The sequence below is a fragment of the Pelecanus crispus genome, chromosome 4 (genome assembly GCF_030463565.1).
Source record: "Pelecanus crispus isolate bPelCri1 chromosome 4, bPelCri1.pri, whole genome shotgun sequence".
NCBI lineage: Eukaryota > Metazoa > Chordata > Aves > Pelecaniformes > Pelecanidae > Pelecanus > Pelecanus crispus.
Window position 1 is genome coordinate 54,112,308 of NC_134646.1, and position 20,652 is coordinate 54,132,959.

The 20,652-nt window shown below is 36.3% G+C and overlaps 1 protein-coding gene across 1 annotated transcript in view; it reads right to left on the reverse strand.

Annotated features, from left to right (window-relative positions):
• TUSC3 (tumor suppressor candidate 3) overlaps nucleotides 1-18,610 on the reverse strand; it is an 80,230-nt gene extending 61,620 nt beyond the window's left edge. Inside the window, exons 1-4 of the mRNA XM_075709103.1 lie at nucleotides 18,441-18,610; nucleotides 7,053-7,170; nucleotides 4,510-4,650; nucleotides 3,776-3,916 (exon numbers count right to left, since the gene is read on the reverse strand). Coding sequence (XP_075565218.1) covers nucleotides 3,776-3,916; nucleotides 4,510-4,650; nucleotides 7,053-7,170; nucleotides 18,441-18,580 — 540 coding nt within the window. The 5' untranslated portion in view covers nucleotides 18,581-18,610. The remainder of the gene's footprint in view (nucleotides 1-3,775; nucleotides 3,917-4,509; nucleotides 4,651-7,052; nucleotides 7,171-18,440) is intronic.
• Nucleotides 18,611-20,652: the final 2,042 nt, after the last annotated feature.

Here is a 20,652-nt window from a genome sequence, read left to right on the forward strand (position 1 = left end):
TGGGATCCTCTGTTCTCCTGCTAGTAGTAACAGCAGAGGAACTTTATGCTGAGAATTTTTTTTCTAATTTTTAGGAACAGATCATTCAATCAGGCAGAGAGGCACTGTCCATTTTCAATTAAATAAAAAGTATCTAATATTTTGGAGCATAAAAGCTCTTCAAAACAAACTAAGAAGCTCTGAAAAACAAGGAAAAGAAAACAAGAGACTTGTCTGTTTGCAATGATACAGTTTTCAGTTACTGAATTCCAGGATACCTATGAAAGTGTTTCACCTGAAATTAAAAACGTTATTTTCCATATGGTTAATGAATGCTAGCTACCTAGCATTACACCACCTCCGAAACACAATCAAAACCCAAAACTACAGCTTTTAGAAAAAAGCTCCTCTGCTTTCTCAGTTCGGAAACATCTGTAGAAAGAACTGCCAATAAGGAAAAAAATAATTGCCCATACTCCTGTCAAAAACATGGGCTTCCTGTAGTTTTTATGAATCTAAACAGCCTTTCCCTGTTTAATTTGTTTTCTAAAGTTCAAAAAGGAAAAAATATTAATGAAGAATATACTTCTTTAAAATTAAGTATTTATTAGTTATTTATACACTTCATAAAAGCATTTTATTAGGCATGACTCGCTCCCCTTAACTAGACACCATATTCTCCATTTTTCCTTTTAATGAGCTTTTATGAAAAAAATAAGCTCTAAGTTTTACTGGTAGAAAAAAGCACCATGTAAGAGAATCATAGCCACACAATACCTTAGAATGGATATATTAATGACTGTCCATTTTACTGTATGGATCTTGACATATTCTAGTCATTTTACAGAACTAAGGTCATCTGTGCAAGAGCCTGCAATCCCAATTTTGGTGCAATCCACCAAAAAGAACTTATAACATTAACTTGTATGTCCGTGTAGATCTGAATAAAACCAAAAGGACTTCTGGTAACTGCATGATCTTTGCTAAAGCATCATTTTGCAGTATGGGGCTTTGACAACGTTGCGAAGGCAAAACAACAGTAATGATTAAAAAAGGGAAGCATCGGCTCAACACCATGATTAATTGCCATATACTTTCAGATATAAGACCTTTTTCTAAAAGATCCTCTAAGTGCTATTCATTTTTAGAGTAAACAAAATTTTACAGGAAATACTACTAGCAACAACAATAAATGGTGTTAATGTCATTTTAATTCCTTTTAACTCTATTATGGCTTGTCAATACAATCAGCAGGATGACAATTACTGAATGGCATTAATACAATTTCTTTAAGTGTTTGATTACATTTGGACATTGACTCTGTCCACAGGGGTTGAGTTGAATGTGATTGTAAGTTTTCTACATTGTAATTTCCAGTTACATTCAGATGTAAAATGTCCAGCTGCTGCTAAGAACTGCAAATATTTTAAGAAAGAATTGATGTGTTAATTTTCTTAATTTAACTAGGAAGTTAATTATGTCTTCAACTATTTATTGAATGCAGACTGTAACAGAATGATTCTTGATTTGAAGAACTTATTTTTAACCTCTGCAAGACAAAAAACACTATTCCCCAAAAAATTCAAACATTAAACTTCTGATCTGAAACCGTGAGGTTTGAAATTGGAATGAAATTGCTGTCTCCAGAGATACACTGCATGGCTAAGCAAAGGAAATACCACTGATTACATATCTTTATTTGATTTTTGACTCAAACATCTATTTTGGTGTGCTAATTATTGTTTTACTCAGGTGATGTCTAAAGATATTTGTTTAGGAGTCCAAAAAAAAAGTTAGACTAATACCTATCAAATTTGAGTTTTCTGGTGGTAGTGTATCTTTAAAAAGTATTATCATTGAAAAATACTGGTAATCTAGAAAAATATATGGAACTAAATATGACAGACTGACTTTGGAAGAGAACTGTCAAAACTCTGCGCTAGAACTCAGGATGCTCCAACTGACATCCTGGAACAAAAAAGACATTCTGGCCCTGGCTCTCTAGATCAAAACTAAGCATCATTCTACTTGAAATCTAGTCCTGTAGGTGGTTTGTTTGAAATCTTGTTCTTTATTCCTTCTTCAACGTACAGGGTAGATAAACAAACTGCTTAAAAAAGAATGCATGCCATGTACACTAGTAGGAAATGCTACAATAGCACATGAGAGAAAACAGCATTATCAGTAGCCATTATTCAAGAGTAATGCCAAATATTAACAAATATCTGAACAAAGAGCTTGCTTTAAGATCTTGTTAATCATTTAGATATAAAAATGAATTAGAACCCAACAGGTACTAGGTAACTTCATCTTTGAACTGATGTAATTAAAAGCTGCCAGTAGGTCCATCAGCTGAAAGTGTCACAAAAGAAGGTATCTTCTCATATTGTTGAATCGGAGCAGAATAGCAAACCATCAATATGATGTGGCTTTGAAAAGGAAAAAACAATTATAGGATACATCAGTAACCTAGTTCTAGCAGAGCTAAAATCCACAGAATCATAGAACAGGTCCCAGGTTGGAAGGGACCTCAAAAGACCACCTGGTCCGAGCTTTTGTGGGAAAGGGAGCCTAGATGAAAAATAAAATATGAATGTTGCTACACAAGTAAACTCATAATTCCATCTACAATCCTAGCCACGTGCTTTCAAGAAAGGTTAATTCATATTGATGCAAGTTAAGAAAAAGTCTTTAAAATGATTAAGTGAATAAATAACCATTTACATGGAAAAAGAAGAAAAAGCTTGGCTTATGTTGTACAAAATACATGGACAAATTTTTGAAAAGTACTGTTCTCAATTAATATATTGCTAATACAGAAGGAAGGAGCTCTATTAAGCTGTAAAATGTTGGCTTGGATTTGATAACCCTAGACACTCTTCTGGTGTTGATAACCATGCTCCTACCTCCGCGTCCCTGAAAATTAAGCCTTAGATGCTGCTTCTCAGATTCTTCCTCTTCTGTCAGTCACAATCATGGCAGAGTAACGAGTACTTACTGATACACCTTAACCATCATCTACCATCCTTGCATGATATTTCCTATCTAAAACTGAGACAGCTGACTATGCGGCACAGTCCGTATTTTTCATCAGTCTATTCAGTTATTTGAAAACTATGATATAAACAAACACACTGCAATACACTATTAAGCACGTTAAACGTTAATTCATTATTTATGGCCTTGAGGGTTTAGTTGACTAATATTTCAAACAGACTATTGACTAGTTTTAGAATTTCCTCAGAATTAACCCTATAAGATTGTCCTATTCTCATTTAGGTTAACAGCGGAATGTTAAGGTCAGTACTACTGAAACCAGTTTTGGAAAGAATTCCACCTTTTTCTTTGTTTCTTAGTTCTTTTATCATTTTCTTACAAACATATAAAAGCCTTTGTTACTTTTCTTAACCTTCCATTACTCTAAAGCGATACAGTCTGACATTAATATCCACACTAAACCAATCATGACATTACTGCTTTTACACAAAAAGGAAAGTTTAACAATAGCAGTGAACATTAGTAACACTTTTTACTAGAAATATTTTCTTGTTAAAGTTAAAACAAAAATCTGCAGCTATCAGAGAATTTGCCTATTTTCAGTGAATCACTCGTAGTAACTGATAATCATTGCTTATGAGAATTAGCCCCAAAATCTAGATTATGAGTCTTTTTCTGATACTACCTTTCTGAACAATGTATTAATGCAATGGTTTTTAATTTACTGTGCCAGTAATGAAGACACATATGCTAACAAAAAAACTAATAAAAAGCATATTAGTAAGAAAAATCTGCATACCAGAGCTGCCATGGCCCAGCCAGTTTTGTTGTAGATGAACTCTAAATTATTTCTTCGCAGGTATAACAAGCCACCAACAAGAGATACCAGAAGAGCCAGTGCAATTGTACCAGAATAGTTAGGAGGCCTGAACACTCTAATCTGGAAAAGATAAATGCAAATACAGATCGCAAATAAATGCATACATACAGATCACCTTCCATATAAACCAACAGGGAATATCTGAGATCTGGTTTCAGAATCAGAAAGACTAATCCCTAAAGGTATACTTAAATAAGAAAAAATTGTACTTCTTTAATAAGCACATAATATGAAAAAAGTTTTAAGCATCATTTTGAACTGTTCAACTCCAAAACATTATTTCTTCAACAGATTTGCCGGTTGTGCCTGAATTAGGAGCAGCTACCTTTGGATCTATCTGTTTTGTGTATAGCTTTGCAAAGCACATTTTACTTATTAACAACTAATTATCACAATATCACTGCTTGTTTTCCTCCAGAATAAGACTACATAAAATTTAACAAAGCAAAAATGGAATATAATCTACGAACTGCAGAAGCTACCACAAGTACCATGACTACATTTTTTTTTTTTAATGTGTTCTAGAACCCGCACTTGAGGAAAAAAAGTATTAAGGAAAAAAAGTATTAAGGAAAGAGGGAATTTGTCATCAGCCTGTGTCAGACTACAAAGATGCATTTGGCTTCAACTTTTAAAATTGTCGAAAGACTTACATGAACATCTGTTCTGTCAGCTATCCATTTAGCTAGCTGCTCAGCTGCAAATCCGATTCTCTGTAGGTCAAATGTGTCAGCTCTCTTGGGTTTACCTTTTGGAGGAAAATGCATGAAAGTCGGAGCAGAGTTCATATTCAGCTACAAAACCAGGAAAAAGAGCAGAAAAAAAATTAGTAACTCTATCCTCAAAAATGTTTACCTTTTATGTATAAGACAACACAAGTCTAGCATGAAAAATATTATTTGCCTCCATATGTTACTCTTTTTTATACATCTTCGTGTATAGTCCTGCAAAAAGAGTGCTCAGAATATTCTTTCCCATAGATTCTTTGGGATGTTTACTTATTCAGAGTATTTCACCCACAAGCTTTTCTGAGTATGGGTGTCTTATGCTTTAAAGTTCTTATACACTGTAAGAACTTTCCTGTAATTAGTAAAACAGAGATGCCACACCCACCCAATCTATTAAAGTATATTAGGTTATAATTCTAGGGGAGGGAAAAAGTGTTCAAATACCGTGACATTGTTTCTCTTGCCTAGCTCTCAGCAATTCAAAGTTAACTAGACTAAACTATACATCTAGCCTTCCACTGGCTTCAAGACAGACTATCCACTAGTGAGTAGCCTTTTTTGAATCCAGAAAGGCCAAGATAACTAGCTTAGACTACATAACTTGCCCTAGAAATTACATGACTGTTAATCCATGCGTTAATGTCACTGGCATTATTCACAGTATATCAAAAAACTCAAAGGTGATAAACAAATTGATTTACATTTGTCACTTTAAATTTTTACTTCAACTTTGCAAGGTGGTATAGGATAATATAATTCTACTATATAAAATTCACTCATATTCAGTCCATCTCAGAAATAGTGCAATAAAACACTTGAAAAAATGAAAATTAACATAAACAAAATCAGGGGAAATACTTAAACATGTGCAATATGGAGATCTTTAAATAACAAATGGAGAGTAAACTTGTTTGTTTCATTTCTGCAAAATGAGTTTTGTCGTATTACCAAAACAAAATATTTAATCAAGTACAGAACTAAATTTATCAATAGAAATTGTCAGCTATTTCATATTTTCCAGCTAAGCAAAAAATAGCCCTCCTCTTTAGTGAAGTGATTTGGAAATTAAAAATATTCTGAGAAAGGCTAAGACAAATGTTGTGAAATAGCTTAATAAAATATTTTAGAAGATACAGAAACGTTCTGAGATACAGAAACCTTCTGACATTGTACAGAGGTTGGGGGCAGTTGGTCTGCAACTGCTTTGTCATTTCTCCAAATCAAAGTCACATGACTTTTGGGGTTTTTTTGCTATGGCATCAGTATTACATAACTTGTTTGCACACATAAACATAAGGTCAGAACTACACTTCCCCCAAATCCACCTTAAAATAGTCATTTGTATCACTTATTCTTAACACTCTATTTCTCAAAGACAGTCAAAAACTTACCTATTGTATCTCATTTGGTCTAACTTTTACATTACTTTAAATGCATACCACCTGAAATAAACTCAATCTGTGCCCTGCTACACAAGGAATAAGTTGGACTGGACTATTCTAATATGTATTGATTGGGCTTAAGGTAAGATCAAACAATATATTTTGTATTATTGTAACCGTGTAGGGTAATGTAAGATGATTTTAAAGCCTATTTGCACTATAATTTTTAAAGCAAAATCTTAAGCCATTAATAACCATTCCTTACACAATACATTCCAAGATGTCAATTGGAAGCAAAAATATTTACTAAACACAGTAATTAAACATTTTAAATTATTAAATATTTTAAGAATAAATTTTAAAATTTTCCCCTGAAAATTTTAAATCATGCACTTCACCAAAAGGTGTCTAAATATACAGAGAACTTCAAAACTTGTCACTTCTCTTAATGTGCATGTTTAGCTTCAATCAATGGATAAATATTAGAGAAAACCATGTCAGTATTTAGTATTAATTTTCAAGGGATGTGTTTTGCCTTGACTGCTCGATTTAAGAGGGAGCTTTAGACTGTTCTCCAACAACTGATTTTTCACTCTTCATAGCCAATATATAAAATCTAAACCAGTCTCTTCTCTTTTTCCCTGAAGAACTTCCAGACTAAAACAAATATTACTGGAGTTGAAGAATATTGTATTACATAAAAGCAATTAAAAGGCTCTTTTAGTTAAGAGCTTTTTCCTCCTAAAGATAAAGGAAATCTTTAAATGCAAATGTTAGTTGCATTGCGCTTAATTCTAAAAAAATGACATTAACAATGGGTTGAAAAAAATTTGCATAGATATAATGTAATCTACAAGGAAACATTATAAACTACACTTGGAAAAAAAACTAGAAGTGGCTACTGGTATAAGCTGTCTTTGCTAATGTCGTAGAAACTGCAGTGCATGGTGTTTTTAACCAGGAAGAATTTGTATACAAAACACAGAGGTACACACCTACCCACAGAAAATAATTTGTCTTGTATCATTTGGCAAATCAACATGTAGTTCTAAAAATTAAGAATGTTTTACAGTATCCAGCATTTACCTGTTGAAAAACATCTGCCCCTTCATCATAATCCACTATTGTGAAAAACAGTTTGTTTGAAAAAGCAGAAGAATAGCGCCATGAATTAGCCAGCACTTGATATTCTTCATTAGCTTGCCTGTTAAGGAAAAGAAACAAACGTACATCCATGTGGCATTTGCTGGCAAAAAAGATTCTATAACCAGCTGCAGTGGTTAGATGAATTACACTTGCAGTACCATTCTCAAGACCCATACTATCAACTAAAAAAAGTTTCAGCTAGTTATGCAACTCTTTGCTTCAAACTTGCCTTCTTCAAAATTAGAAATGTGTTAAGTCTAACTATACCAGAGAAAACCCAAGACCATGTTAACAAATACTAATGTTTTCCATATTTAAATGTCTCAGAAAACAGGAGTGGTCTGAGTGGCAAGTATCACTCAAATCTGCTAACACTCCATGCCAGGAGATGCTTACGTGGCCCAGGAGTACGATATCAGGATTTACTTGCTGAAGACAGCTGAACATAAGGAATTCTGAAACTAGCGGAAAAATAACACAGAAATGTGACAGTAGTAATCTTCCTAAAATAGCAGAGCCATAGAAACTGCTAAGCACTGGGGAAATGACACTAACTAAATGAACAGTAGGCTTTTAAGTAGCGTAATACACTCAAGCTTATTTCTATAAACCTTGTTTTAAAAGTGATAAAGGATAATTTTGCACAATATATAGGGTTAAATAATCTTTTCTGTCATCACTATAAAGTCATGTTGCTACTACTCAAATTTGTCAGAAAGCCTCCTCTTAGCTTTATTCAGGGTTCTATATTCAGGTGAGGTTTTTTTGGTTGGGTGGGTTTTGTTTGTTTTATAATTTTAAAAGAAAAAAAAAAGAACCTGAACAAACCAAAACAAATAACTTTGCCCTGTCCACTGAGAGGAAAGGAAAAAAGTAATTCCAGGAGAGTAATTCTGGGATCGCTACCAGCAGAGACGTTCTCTAAACACACAATCACAGAACCATAAAACCACAGGTTCTTCCACAGAACAAATCAATATCAATGAATAATTCAGAAAAAAAAAAAGAAAAAAACCCTGAAAGGATCTTTGCAGTACTTTTGGCTGTACACAGGCTCCTTTGCTAATTATTTCCAAATTACTAATTAATCATATCTGCTGTAGAGTCCAAACCAAGGTTCTACCACTTGGTAACTTATCTTTGCATGCGGTAAGATGCAGAAGTAGTATAAATAAATGTATTCTGCAGTTTTTCTCAAAACAGTGTTGCTATAAAACCAGTTCCATGTATTTGATGGTGCAGAATGCTGTTTATTTAAAAGCTGTAGATGCAAAAATCTGTTTGTTGCAAGAGAAACTCTGCACTAAACACACATAATACATATTGTATTTTGAGATAGCAAAGAGGGGGAAAAGGATGACAGGACCACAGATGTTGTAAGACCCTCCCCATTTCCTCATAACTGAGATCAGCCTTGGGCATGAAATATATTACATACAACTCCAGCAGAGTTGTGTTGTATCAAGGAATATATTGCACACAAAAAAAATCTATCACAAAAAAAAAAGATGTTAAAATGAACTTTTATGATTTCTTACCCACCCAAAGAATATATCTTATGAAGCACAACAAAACTCAACTTTCACCCTTATTACCTGATTGAGTAAAATTTGTTACTTAACACACTTGCTCAACAGGCAAAGTTTGCAATTATAAAAAAAAATGTGGTTCAGGCATTAGATTGGTTATTTCTAGAAACAGATACTAACATTAAGGACACTAACATATTCGCTGTCATCCTGAAGAGGGCAGTTAGACAACATCAAAGGAATGCTGTAAAATCTTAAGTAGTATCTGTAGGGCACTGTTCTGTTAAACCTGCTACATTAAAGCTGGACTATTTTTATTATAAGAACAAGATACAAATCACTTCACCTTGATGCCATCATACTTCTTAGTCTACCTTTCACTTGTCATGAAACAGTATTTCTGGGAAATTCAGAAACTCCATTTATGCCCCCACTATTTGAGAGAAGACTCTTGTTCCTGTTGATCTCCATGTATTTTGCATCTTTGAACTATTTTGAATGAATATAATAGGTTGTAAGTACACTTCAGAAAGCATCATTTTGCAAAAGGTTGTCTTAGACTTTCTATAACAGATTCAAAGCACAATTTCATCCTCACACTGAAGATAGCAAAGCATTCTATAATACATCCTCATAGCAGCTCTTGAGGTGCGTGGAGAAGCAAGAATGAAACAAGGAGGAGCAGGAATACAAAGTTACAAGGATTACTACATACAGAACTGAGGAACATCCTACAGTCCACTATATAATTTCCAATGGATACAATGCTGATACAATCAAATTAGTAACTTTTTGTAGCGTTGGTTGCTCCTTTTCAGACACAGTAAAAAGCATAAGCACTTGGCTGAAAAAAATTCGGCTTCCAATTAACACCAGGCAGTATCAACTCCATCACTTCTTATCTACCTGTCTCTATCATTAGTTAATATCAATTCTATCAGTTTGTTTCTATGAAGTAATGTCAATTGTATGAAATTATTATAATAATTATATGAAATAATATAAAGGCATAGGGCAGAATTACACTTGGCATGAACTCATCAGAATAATAATGTTAGCGCTGCTCTTGTTAGCTTGACAGGATTTTTTGATAGATGGAGAAGATTTGAATGTTATTGCTGCTACAGTCATCTCTTAAGAATTTCATCATAACAGCAACACAGGAACTAGCAACAACAGTAATATTAACCAGCTACTAGAAAATAGTAGCCAGATCAAAAGGGAATGCTACTATTAGCTTTACCTAGAAAATTCAACATACCAAAAAGTAAGATGCTAAGCAAATGCTCTACAAAAATTTCTTCCATTACGCAAGAGGTACTCATGAAATATTAAAAGTTGTATTTAAAAAGATTAATTATGTGGGTGTCTATGGCAGATAATCAGATTTGTATAGCTTGAGCTGTATGAAATTAGATTAATTTTAGTCTATTAGTCCAACATTACAGCAAGGAAAACACAAATGGAATATTAGGAAAAGAATAAAAGACACTGTGGAATTATTTGCCAAAGAAAGCAGTAAAGCATTATTTTTTTGGCACACTATGGACTGTACAAAACACTTACAAATGTACAATTGGCAAAGAATGCAGTAGCAGGTCACCTACCCGTTCTTATCCATCTGTTTAAAGTAAACTGTGATCAGTGCTGCAATTTACCTCCAAAACAACTTTTGGGTTTTATTTGGAATTGTTTTCCCAAAATGAAGAAAAAGGACTAAGTGCCTATTTTGATGACTTCTCAGTATCGAGAAGACAATATATTCAGAATGCTTATTTGCTTTTATTTTTGTTTAGGGTGACTCAATGTCACAATGAAAAGCGCTGAAAAATCTACAAATGTGTCCAGAAAATTCACCACATGATGAAATGAAGAGAGTATAGACACTAGTTGAAAACTACACTGCTTATGCAATCTAGATAATAGAAGAAAGCAAGCTAAAATCCATGAGATTTACAGCATCCCATGAAATTTCCAATATTCTGCAGATGAAAAGAAGCTGTGAGATCATACTTTGTAGAAGTTGCAAAGTAATAAATAAAAAAAAACCAAACCACAACATTTGTGACCACAGGAAAAATAAGGATTCTCCTATGATCTAAGTATAAAATAACTGCCCTGTTAAACAGGACTCATCAATACTTCTATCAAGATCCTTAAGTGCACTGGAAAAGCAATCGCAGAACTTGCAACAGCTCCTTCCAGATTTCGTGTTCCTTCTTTGAACAAAAGTTCAAAAGATAATTCCCTCTCAGTACAGTTAAGAGACCTGTCAATTATTTTCTCACTACCCGTTGCTGATAAACCAGCAAAACCTGAAAGGCAGAGGATCCTGTTTTTTCTTTCTGATGACACCTCCTTGACTGTCAGAATTCTTTTTGCTGTTGACCTACTCTTTGATCGGCTACTTGAAAACAATTTTCTGAGATATCTTCTTGAACAGGGAAACCAATAGAACTCCTCTCTTTTCTAGATTAAAAAACTCCTCTTGGAGGTCTCATTGGTAGGGTAGATGTTAATAAAATTATGTGGAATCTCTTGTCTCATGTATTTTGTCATTTCCTTCTGTACATTGAGTCAACAGCAGAAGGCAGCTACATTCAGAGCCCTTTATGAAACACATACTACATTAAGTCCAAAACTTAAAAATACATGAACTACATGTCAAATTATAACTTACCTTTTATATAATCCTGTAAGAAATACAGAAGGAATAACTTAAGCAGTTTGACTTTGAGCTTATTCTGCAGCAGGCTTTTTGCAGTAACTACAAGTTTGTTCCAATAGATGCCATTAATAATTTCTGACAGAATTCAGCCTTGTCACTCAAATGAAACAAAGCAAGTCTTTAGAAAACATGTGCAACACCTGCAAAATAGACCCATCTCCCTCATGTCCTACATACATATTTTATGTATATACTTTGTATGTATATTTACACACACATATGTATTTATAGTCACACACACAGCTTCAGCTAATGCGAGTAAACAGTGCTCCTTTCCATATAATGAAACTTCTCACACTTTTAAAAATGCAATACTCTGGTTAACATGAGGGTGAAGAAAACTATTGGCTACACACACTCGTTTGCATTACCAGCCATTTCTAGCTTTGTCTTCATAAATACTGTCTTTGCAAAACTGTGTTTTCCAAGAATCTGGAAGCAGGTTTGTTACTTCCACAGCAAAACACTATTAAACATCATCCAGGACTGGAACAACACAATTTGCAGTTTACAAGTTTGTCTCTACAAGTGGTTGCCTACCATTACTATCGTCTTCCTCTGTTGCATTTCCCCATTTTTCTTCTGATCATTTATGATGCTAATTCTAGGCTTTAATCTTGATTTGCAATGATTCAAATAGGCTCAGTTACATCTTTAAAAGAAACATTTGGGAATTCACAGGCATAAACAAGCAGAGTAGAAAGTATGCAAAACAAAATCCATTTATTTCATGTAGCTTGAAATTCACAGAGAGTTGTACATATCTAATTTACATGTTCTAACCATTATCACATAGCAAACTAGTGGCACAGGTCAAGGTATAGACCCTATCCACTGAAACTCAGTATCTTTAGCCTGTGACACTGCTCTGATCTTTTGAAGGAACACTACACTAAGGAAACAAAATATGCATCTTCTTGCTGATGGGTTTCAGCTGTTGGGGAAAAAAAAACTCAGGTGATCAATTTAATTTCTCTGACCCAGATATCCCCTTCTAAATGAACATTACCCAGCAATGAATGTGAAAAATGTGAACTGTTTGACAACAGACAAGACATCTCTGATATGCACCTGTCTGCAAAGCAGAGATGGTTGCTTCTGCCACTGAGATGACAGAAGCAGAGCTACAAAGTAAAATAAAAGACTGCCTATAATTTGCTTACGGGGTGATTAGATGGTACAGCAACAAGCAAAAAAGAATGAGTTAATGATAGCAATGAAAGATGCAAAGGAGCAGTCAGTGATGGTTTCAGCAGGCTAGAGCTAAAGCCCATGTGCAGCTGAAAATCAAAGCACTAATAATCAAGTGGAGCGGGGGGAGTCATTGAAGTATGGTTGATAAAATGGTGCTGATCCCTTTGGGAAAACATAGTGATAATAGAATGGGGAACAGATTGCAAGAGGCAAGAAAATGAAGAGCAGAGAAGCTGGAAGAGAATTTTCACCCCAAAATGCATTCAAGTCAGGGTAGTAGTTACCATTTGCCTGGATGCAATACAAAGTACAGGCTGAGAAACACTCCCTTCATCTCTATGAAGATGCTGTTGTCAGAGTGACTGTTCTTCCGTTCTCCTTACATACATAAGTAGTTTTTTTCAGTAGCATGACTGAAACTATCTAGTTGAGTGAATACCTAAGCACAAAGTGAAAATGGAAGCTGGTCTTACATCCTGAGGAGTCACTGTTTAGAGTTAGATTCTTTCTGACTGTTTATCCAAATCAAAAAAATCCAAACTGATTGTCCTGGTTTCAGCTGGGATAAAGTTAATTTTCTTCCTAGTAGCTGGCATAGTGCTGTGTTTTGGATTTAGCACGAGAATAATGTTGATAACACACTGATGTTTTAGTTGTTGCTAAACTAGTGCTTACACGAGTCAAGGATTTTTCAGCTTCTTGTGCCCTGCCACCAAGAAGCTATGAGCGGGCACAGCCAGGACAGCTGACCCAAACTGGCTACAGGGATATTCCATACCATATGATGCCATGCTCAGTATATAAGCTGGGGGGGAGTGGGCCAGGGGGCAGCAATCGCTGCTCAGGGACTGGATGGGCATTGGTTGTCGGGTGGTGAGCAATTGCATGGTGCATCACTTGCTTTGTATACTACTGTTATTACTACTATTATTTTACTTTATTTTATTTCAATTATTAAACCATTCTTATCTCAACCCATGAGTTTTCTCGCTTTTACTTTTCCTATTCTCTCCCCCACCAGGGCTTGGGGAGTGAGCAAGAGGCTGTGTGGTGTTTAGTTGCTGGCTAGGGTTAAACCCTGACACTAATTCATTATCACAGTGCATCAAAGAGCCCTTTAGTATCTGCTTCCAATGTGCTGTTGCAGAGTATATAAACCAAGAATAGTAATAACATGTAAAGTCAATTAAGACTAACCAAGTTTAATTTCCTGAGACCAAAATTGTTTAATCAAACACATTTCCAAACATGATGGAAAAAACCCCACATCTTCAATTTTTAGAAACACATCCCACTCCCATCGATGACTTCACATTCAAGAGCACATAGGATATCTAATCTGATATGGTTAATTCATCTCTCAATACCAGCTATGTCATATTGAGCCTAAACAATTGTGTCAACAGGAAAACTGACATTTATGCTACCACTTACACAGTTCTGAAGGCATCTGATGGCTTTCAATAGTGTTTTGGACCAGAAAATTGAAACTTTCTTGTCCACAAAGCTAGATGGAAATGTTGTACTCCAAACCCTGCTTTAAGATAAAGACAGAATTTCCTTGAAAAACACTCTATAGCCATGACTAGAGGCACTACAAACATGTATACAGAGCTGCTGGTTTACAGAAGCCTTCATGTGTTAGGACTGGATTGATTCAGGTAGCCTACGGATATATTTTCCAGTCCACAATCTGTGAAAATATTTCATTAAGAGGAACACAGAACCAGTCTCTGTCTCAAAGACAACAAACTGGTAGTTGTCTTTTAGAAACACCTACAAATCCACCTAATTTGTTCTAGGCACAGAATAAGTTCCAATCAGTAATGCAGACATATGATTTCTAACTTTTAAAAGTATGTATTGAAAATAGATAATGTCAAAACAAAACAAACAGAATTAAGTAAAGGGAAAGCATTAAATACAATGATATAATGTATATCAGGAACAAACAAGCCTCGCATTGGATGACCAGGTAAGTTTCAAAAAATTGGCAAAGTATTAAAAAAAAATTTCTGATTAATCCTTTTCAAGACGATACATAAGATTATCATTGCAGGAGCTGAATACATAAAGAAACCCTTCTCATTTCACTGGAAAAAAAGATCTTATGTTAAGTAACTTTTGCTAGAGTATACCTACAAAACACACAATATGCTTTGGTTTTACTGAAAAAAGATCAGCTCCTTTGACTGAAAGGATATTTTTTGCATACAAAAGTTTCATCTAAATATCTGGAGTCCCAGAGACTTCTTTGTATGTGGCATTTTAAGAGTAAGTTGGTACTATTTCCATATCCTTCCACAAGTCATTAACTGTTAAGTGATTGCCGTGGTTTAGCCCCAGCCAGCAACTAAGCACCACACAGCTGCTCACTCATTCCCCCTACCCCAATGGCATGGGGGAGAGATTCGGAGGAGTAAGACTGAAAAAACACTCCTGGGTTGAGATAAGAACAGTTTAAGAATTGAGATGAAGTGAAATAGTAATGATAATAATAACAATATAATAATGATAATAATAATAATATACAAAGCAAGTGATGCACAATGCAATTGCTCACCACCCGCCAACCGATACCCAGACAGCTCCCAAGAAGCGATCGCTGCTCCCCGGCCAACCCCCCCCAGTTTCTATACTGAGCATGACATCATATGGTATGGAATAGCCCTTCGGTCAGTTTGGATCAACTATTCTGGCTGTGCCCCCTCCCAGTTTCTTGTGCACCTGGCAGAGCATGGGAAGCTGAAAAGTCCTTGACTAGCATAAGCAGTACTTAGCAACAACTAAAAACATCAGCGTGTTATCAACGTTCTTCTCCTACTAAATCCAAACCACAGCACTATGCCTGCTACTAGGAAGAAAATTAACTCTATCCCAGCTGAAACCAGGACAGTGATTTACATAATTGGTGCTACAATGTCCTCCTTGCCATGCACAGAAAAGCCTTGGATTTTCTGAGACAAATTTGGTCAGCTTTCCACATGTAGGTCCTTGCTATATGGATAGGTAAGACTTTTTAAAAATGCTTAAATATCATGCCCCCAAGCGCTTTAAGACCTGGCTAAGATCACCTCAACCAAGGTTTATCAAAATTTGGAAGCCCACCAGTGTTAAAAAGGATGGGGAGAGGAGGGAAGCAGCAGGGGGAGAATCCTTCCTGCATACCTTTCTAGACAACCTTCAAACTAGAGCACTTTTCAGCAATGGACACGCACAACAGTCCTTAGTCTGGTAGAGAACTTGGACAACCAAACTGACTTTGCATTCACTTTGAAGAGTGCCAAATGTGACACTAGCTTTCTGAATGCAAGAAACTACCTCTCCATCTTTGGTGGCACAATCATTCAAAACACCTGCCAGAAAAGTCATACTGATTTTAATGTAAGCAGGGGCTCATTTTAACAACAAAAATTCTAAATATAACAAAATGTAAGATCACATACACAAAGAATATAGTTTATTTTAACAACATAGGACACACATGATCCCTTCTGGCCTCAAAAGTGCAAATCTGCAAAGGCCTGCTCTAATGATGATCAGCTTTCACTGCTCTTCTCCAGAAGAGGACCCCACTTCCTACCACTGCTCCCTGTCCTGTTATTTATCTTTTTTTTTTTTTTGCATAATGATGTATTTTTCATGCTTAGCATTTGATGTAGCTCTATGCAACAGCAGCACAAACATCTTTTCTTCCCTTTTGAAATAATACACCTCTGTTCTTTATAAGCTGGACATTTAGAAGAGATAAAATACTGAAATGTCAAATCTAGCCACCAAAGGGAAAAGACAAAACCTTTTTTTCTAAAAAAAAAAAAAAATCCTGTGATGCATGAACTAACCAGGTTCAAATCAAGGGGGGGAGAAAAAAAGTACTAATACTTGTGACAAAGTTATTCAAAGTCAAAGATTTCAGTCTATGTGCATTTTTGTATTTGAAATATAACATTGATTTTTTGTATGCAATTGTTCTGAAAATATTCTGATGAGCAACAGTTAACTTAAGTCTTGGACAAAAGCATCCTCACAGAACATTACAGATTAAGTTAAAAATCTATTTTTCCTTTAGGCAAAGTGGCTAGTGAATAGCTAACAACAAAGTAATGCCTGCATTTCAGTTCTGTATATCCTTTCAGTGCTCCTGTCCATTAATTAGCCATTGATTTGAAAATGTCGATTTTCCTGATAATGGTTTTATGTGCAGTATGATCAACCTCATTAAATTCCTTTTATTTCACATGAAAAAGTGGATCTCAACTTCACATTTATTTAAACAAACCCAACTGAAAGCAGTATGTTGATTTTTTCCTTCATTTTATGCTTAAAGATTTTCAGTTGCTTCTCTACACAAATGGCTAGCCTGGCATATTACAGGATGAAGTTTATAAGCTCTTTTTCAGTATAGTAAACAATATACAGTTGTAAGCAAAATTAACTTCCTTAATAACGGCAATATTTATGTTGTTTTCATATGCCCTACAAAAAAGCTGTACATAACGCGGGGAAATAATTTGCTCTGGCCATTATAATGATGAATACACTGACCCTTATAAAGCTGAACTTAGTGCATCTCCTGTAGCTTTACCTACTGGGTAGGAAAACAAGGAATGATTTAAAACAATATGGTAAACTTTCAACTCCTATTTCGTGTCCTAAATTTGAACTCTGGCAACACAAAGAAGAAATAATAGCAACCAAGTGCTGGAAGTTTTAAAGAAAAAATTCCTTTGCCTTCAGAATGTTGGAAAGCTTCTGTACCTACTCCTTCACCTTCACAGTTCAGATGTGGAGGGTGAACTCACTGGAATGCAATTTATATTCTCTCTGTCAAAATTGGCCAACTGACTCCAATGACAAAAAAAATTAATCTAAAAAAAAAATCTAATAAAACCCGCATATGACTACAGGTACACAAGTTAAAGTTTCTATTGTAAATGTTGCATTCCAAAACCTAAGAAATCTAACAAGCTGCTACATTTAACAACTTTCTGTACTGTTTAAAGTGCACCTATTTAAAACAAAGAATTAATATTTCTTCATATACAACTTGTGTATTTCATAGTTCTACAGAGTATTTTGCTGCCTATTTAAATACTGTTTAGAACTCCCTCCACAATAATCCCATCTATTACTAAACACAGTAATTTCTAATGCATATTTTGGCTGAAGAAGGTTTTATTAGCTCAGTTTCTGATTTAGCAAGGTAATTAAGTACATGACTACCTTTCAGTCCCTTGGTTCTATTTCCATGTCTATCATTAGTCATTTTTGGATTAACTTATTGAACTAGGAACTTGCAGAGAAAGATCTTGAACTTAGAATAATACCAGAGCCACTCTAATACATATTCTAAAAGGAGCCACCAGAACATATCCAAGTGCAGTGCCAGACAGTATTCCACAATAAGCATGCCCTTGTGGAACAGGTGCTTGCATGTAAGAACTGTCGAAAGCTGTGAAATCACAGGGTAACTGACATCTGCATCAGAGCCTTGGACATCTCTTAACTGAAGAAATCAGTGAAGTGTCATATTATTAAATGGTAATGAATCACTTCTGTCACAAAATGTCTTTGGAAACACCACGGTCAACTGATAATAAAGCAAAGCCAATTTCATAAAGAGAAGTCTTCCTCAGTTGCGTACATTTTATTCAACTGTAATTTAATAAAACCCAAAACTAGGAAGACTTCTAAATTTAACATATAAATTAAAAGGCCGTTGAATAGATGCTGTAACAAACACATGAGCCTTTTAAATAGTAAGCATCTATTCCATGCAAAGAACAACCCTACTCAGTGTATATTGCACACTGATTAAAACATTCACTTGAAAACTGTGGTAAGGAAGATGAAAAAGATCACTAAGGTATAAATTACCTGCAAACAGAGCACTGCCGCTGTGGCTGGAGAGCAGTGAACATCACTATCACAGAGTAGTTACGAGGTGGAGCCTTCACAAATCTTCGGAATTTGTCTCCATTCATGCGGATGACTGAGCGCCTTGAGCTCCACTCCATCAACTGTTCCACCTTCTCAGCCAAAAGATTCTGTAATAGAGGACAAGGATGAGGAATGTTTAAGCTTAAACTTCAGGTACTTTGTACCTATATTGACACACACAAGTCTATGGGGCCAGAAAGGATCCACCCAAGGGTACTGAAGGAGCTGGCAGAAGTGCTCACCAAGCCACTTTCAATCATTTATCAGCAGTCCTGGCTAACCGGTAACGTCCCAGTTGACTGGAGGTTAGCAAATATGATGCCGATCTACAAGAAGGGCTCGAAGGAGGATCCAGGGAACTACAGGCCTGTCAGTCTGACCTCAGTACCAGGGAAGGCAATGGAGCAGATCATCTTGAGTGCCATCACGTGACATGTACAGGACAACGAGGGGATCAGGCCCAGGCTGCAAGGGTTTATGAAGGGCAGGTCCTGCTTGACCAACCTGATCTCTATGACCTGCCGACCCACCTAGTGGATGAGGGAAAGGCTGTGGATGTCACCTTCCTGGACTTTAGTAAAGCCTTTGACACCGTCTCCCATAGCATTCTCCTAGGGAAGCTGGCAGCTTATGGCTTAGGCAGGTGTACCCTTTGCTGGGTAAAGAACTGGGTGGATGGCCAAGCCCAGAGAGTTGTGGTGAACGGACTTAAATCCAGTTGGCGACTGGTCACAAGTGGTGTTCCCCAGGGCTCTGTTTTGGGGCCAGTTCTGTTTAAAATCTTTATCAATGATCTGGATGAGGGGATTGAGTGCACCCTCAGTAAGTTTGCAGATGACACCAAACTGGGTGGGAGTGTCAATCTGCTGGAGGGTAGGATGTCCCTGCAGAGGGACCTGGACAGGCTGGATCGATGGGCCGAGGCCAACTGTATGAGGTTCAACAAGGCCAAGTGCCAGGTCCTGCACTTGCATCACAACCACCCCATGCAACGCTACAGGCTTGGGGAAGAGTGGATGGAAAGATGCCTGGCTGAAAAGGACCTGGGGGTGCTGGTTGGCAAGCTGCCTGAACATGAGCGAGCGGTGTGCCCAGGTGGCCAAGAAGGCCAACAGCATCCTGGCTTGTATCAGGAATAGTGTGGCCAGCAGGAGCAGGGAATTGATTGTCCCCTGTACTTGGCACTGGTGAGGCTGCACCTGGAATACTGTGTCCAGTTTTGGACCCCTCACTACAAGAGAGACATTGAGTTGCTGGAGCATGTCCAGAGAAGGGCAACAAAGCTGGTGAAGGGTCTAGAGAGCAAGTCTTGTGAGGAGTGGCTGAGGGAACTGGGATTGTTTAGTGTGGAGAAGAGGAGGCTGAGGGGAGACCTTCTCGCTCTTTACAACTACCTGACAGTAGGTTGTAGCGAGGTGGATGTTGGTTTCATCTCCCAAGTAACAAGTGATAGGACAAGAGGAAATGGCCTCACGTGTAACCAGGGGAGGTTTAGATTGGATATTAGGAGAAATTTCTTCACCAAAAGAGTTGTCAAGCATTGGAACACGCTGCCGAGAGAAGTGTTTGAGTCCCAGTCCCTGGAGGTATTTAACAGACATGTAGATGAGGTGCTTAGGGGCATGGTTTAGTGGTGGACTTGGCAGTGGTAGGTTAATAGTTGGACTTGATGATCTTAAAGGTCTTTTCCAACCTAAACAATTCTATGATTCTATTCTATATTCTGCCTTTGCATCCTCAGGGCTCCTATGGACTTAAGCGGGCGGTTGGGGGCACATCTATATAGCTTATAGCACAATTTGTCTTCTACGTAAACAAGTAGATTTTAAGTATTTAAAAAAAATAACTCAGTGTGGTCTTAAACAGAAAGGATACGTAAAATGAAATCAAACAGGTTGCTACTGAAGGCAAAGGAGTAGAATAAGGCTGAATGTCTAAATATAAGATACCAGTACAGCAGTCATTAAACTTCCATTAAAAATTGGAAGCTTTAGAAAATGCAGCATTATATTTATTCTGTTCAGTAAAAATCACAGCAGGATATTGTCAGTCCCTCAAATATTAAGATGAAAGAAAAATGTAGCTACAAAGAGAGAGAAATAGTTATTATGTTCAGAATTTCCTTACCAATATGTATCATATTGAATTT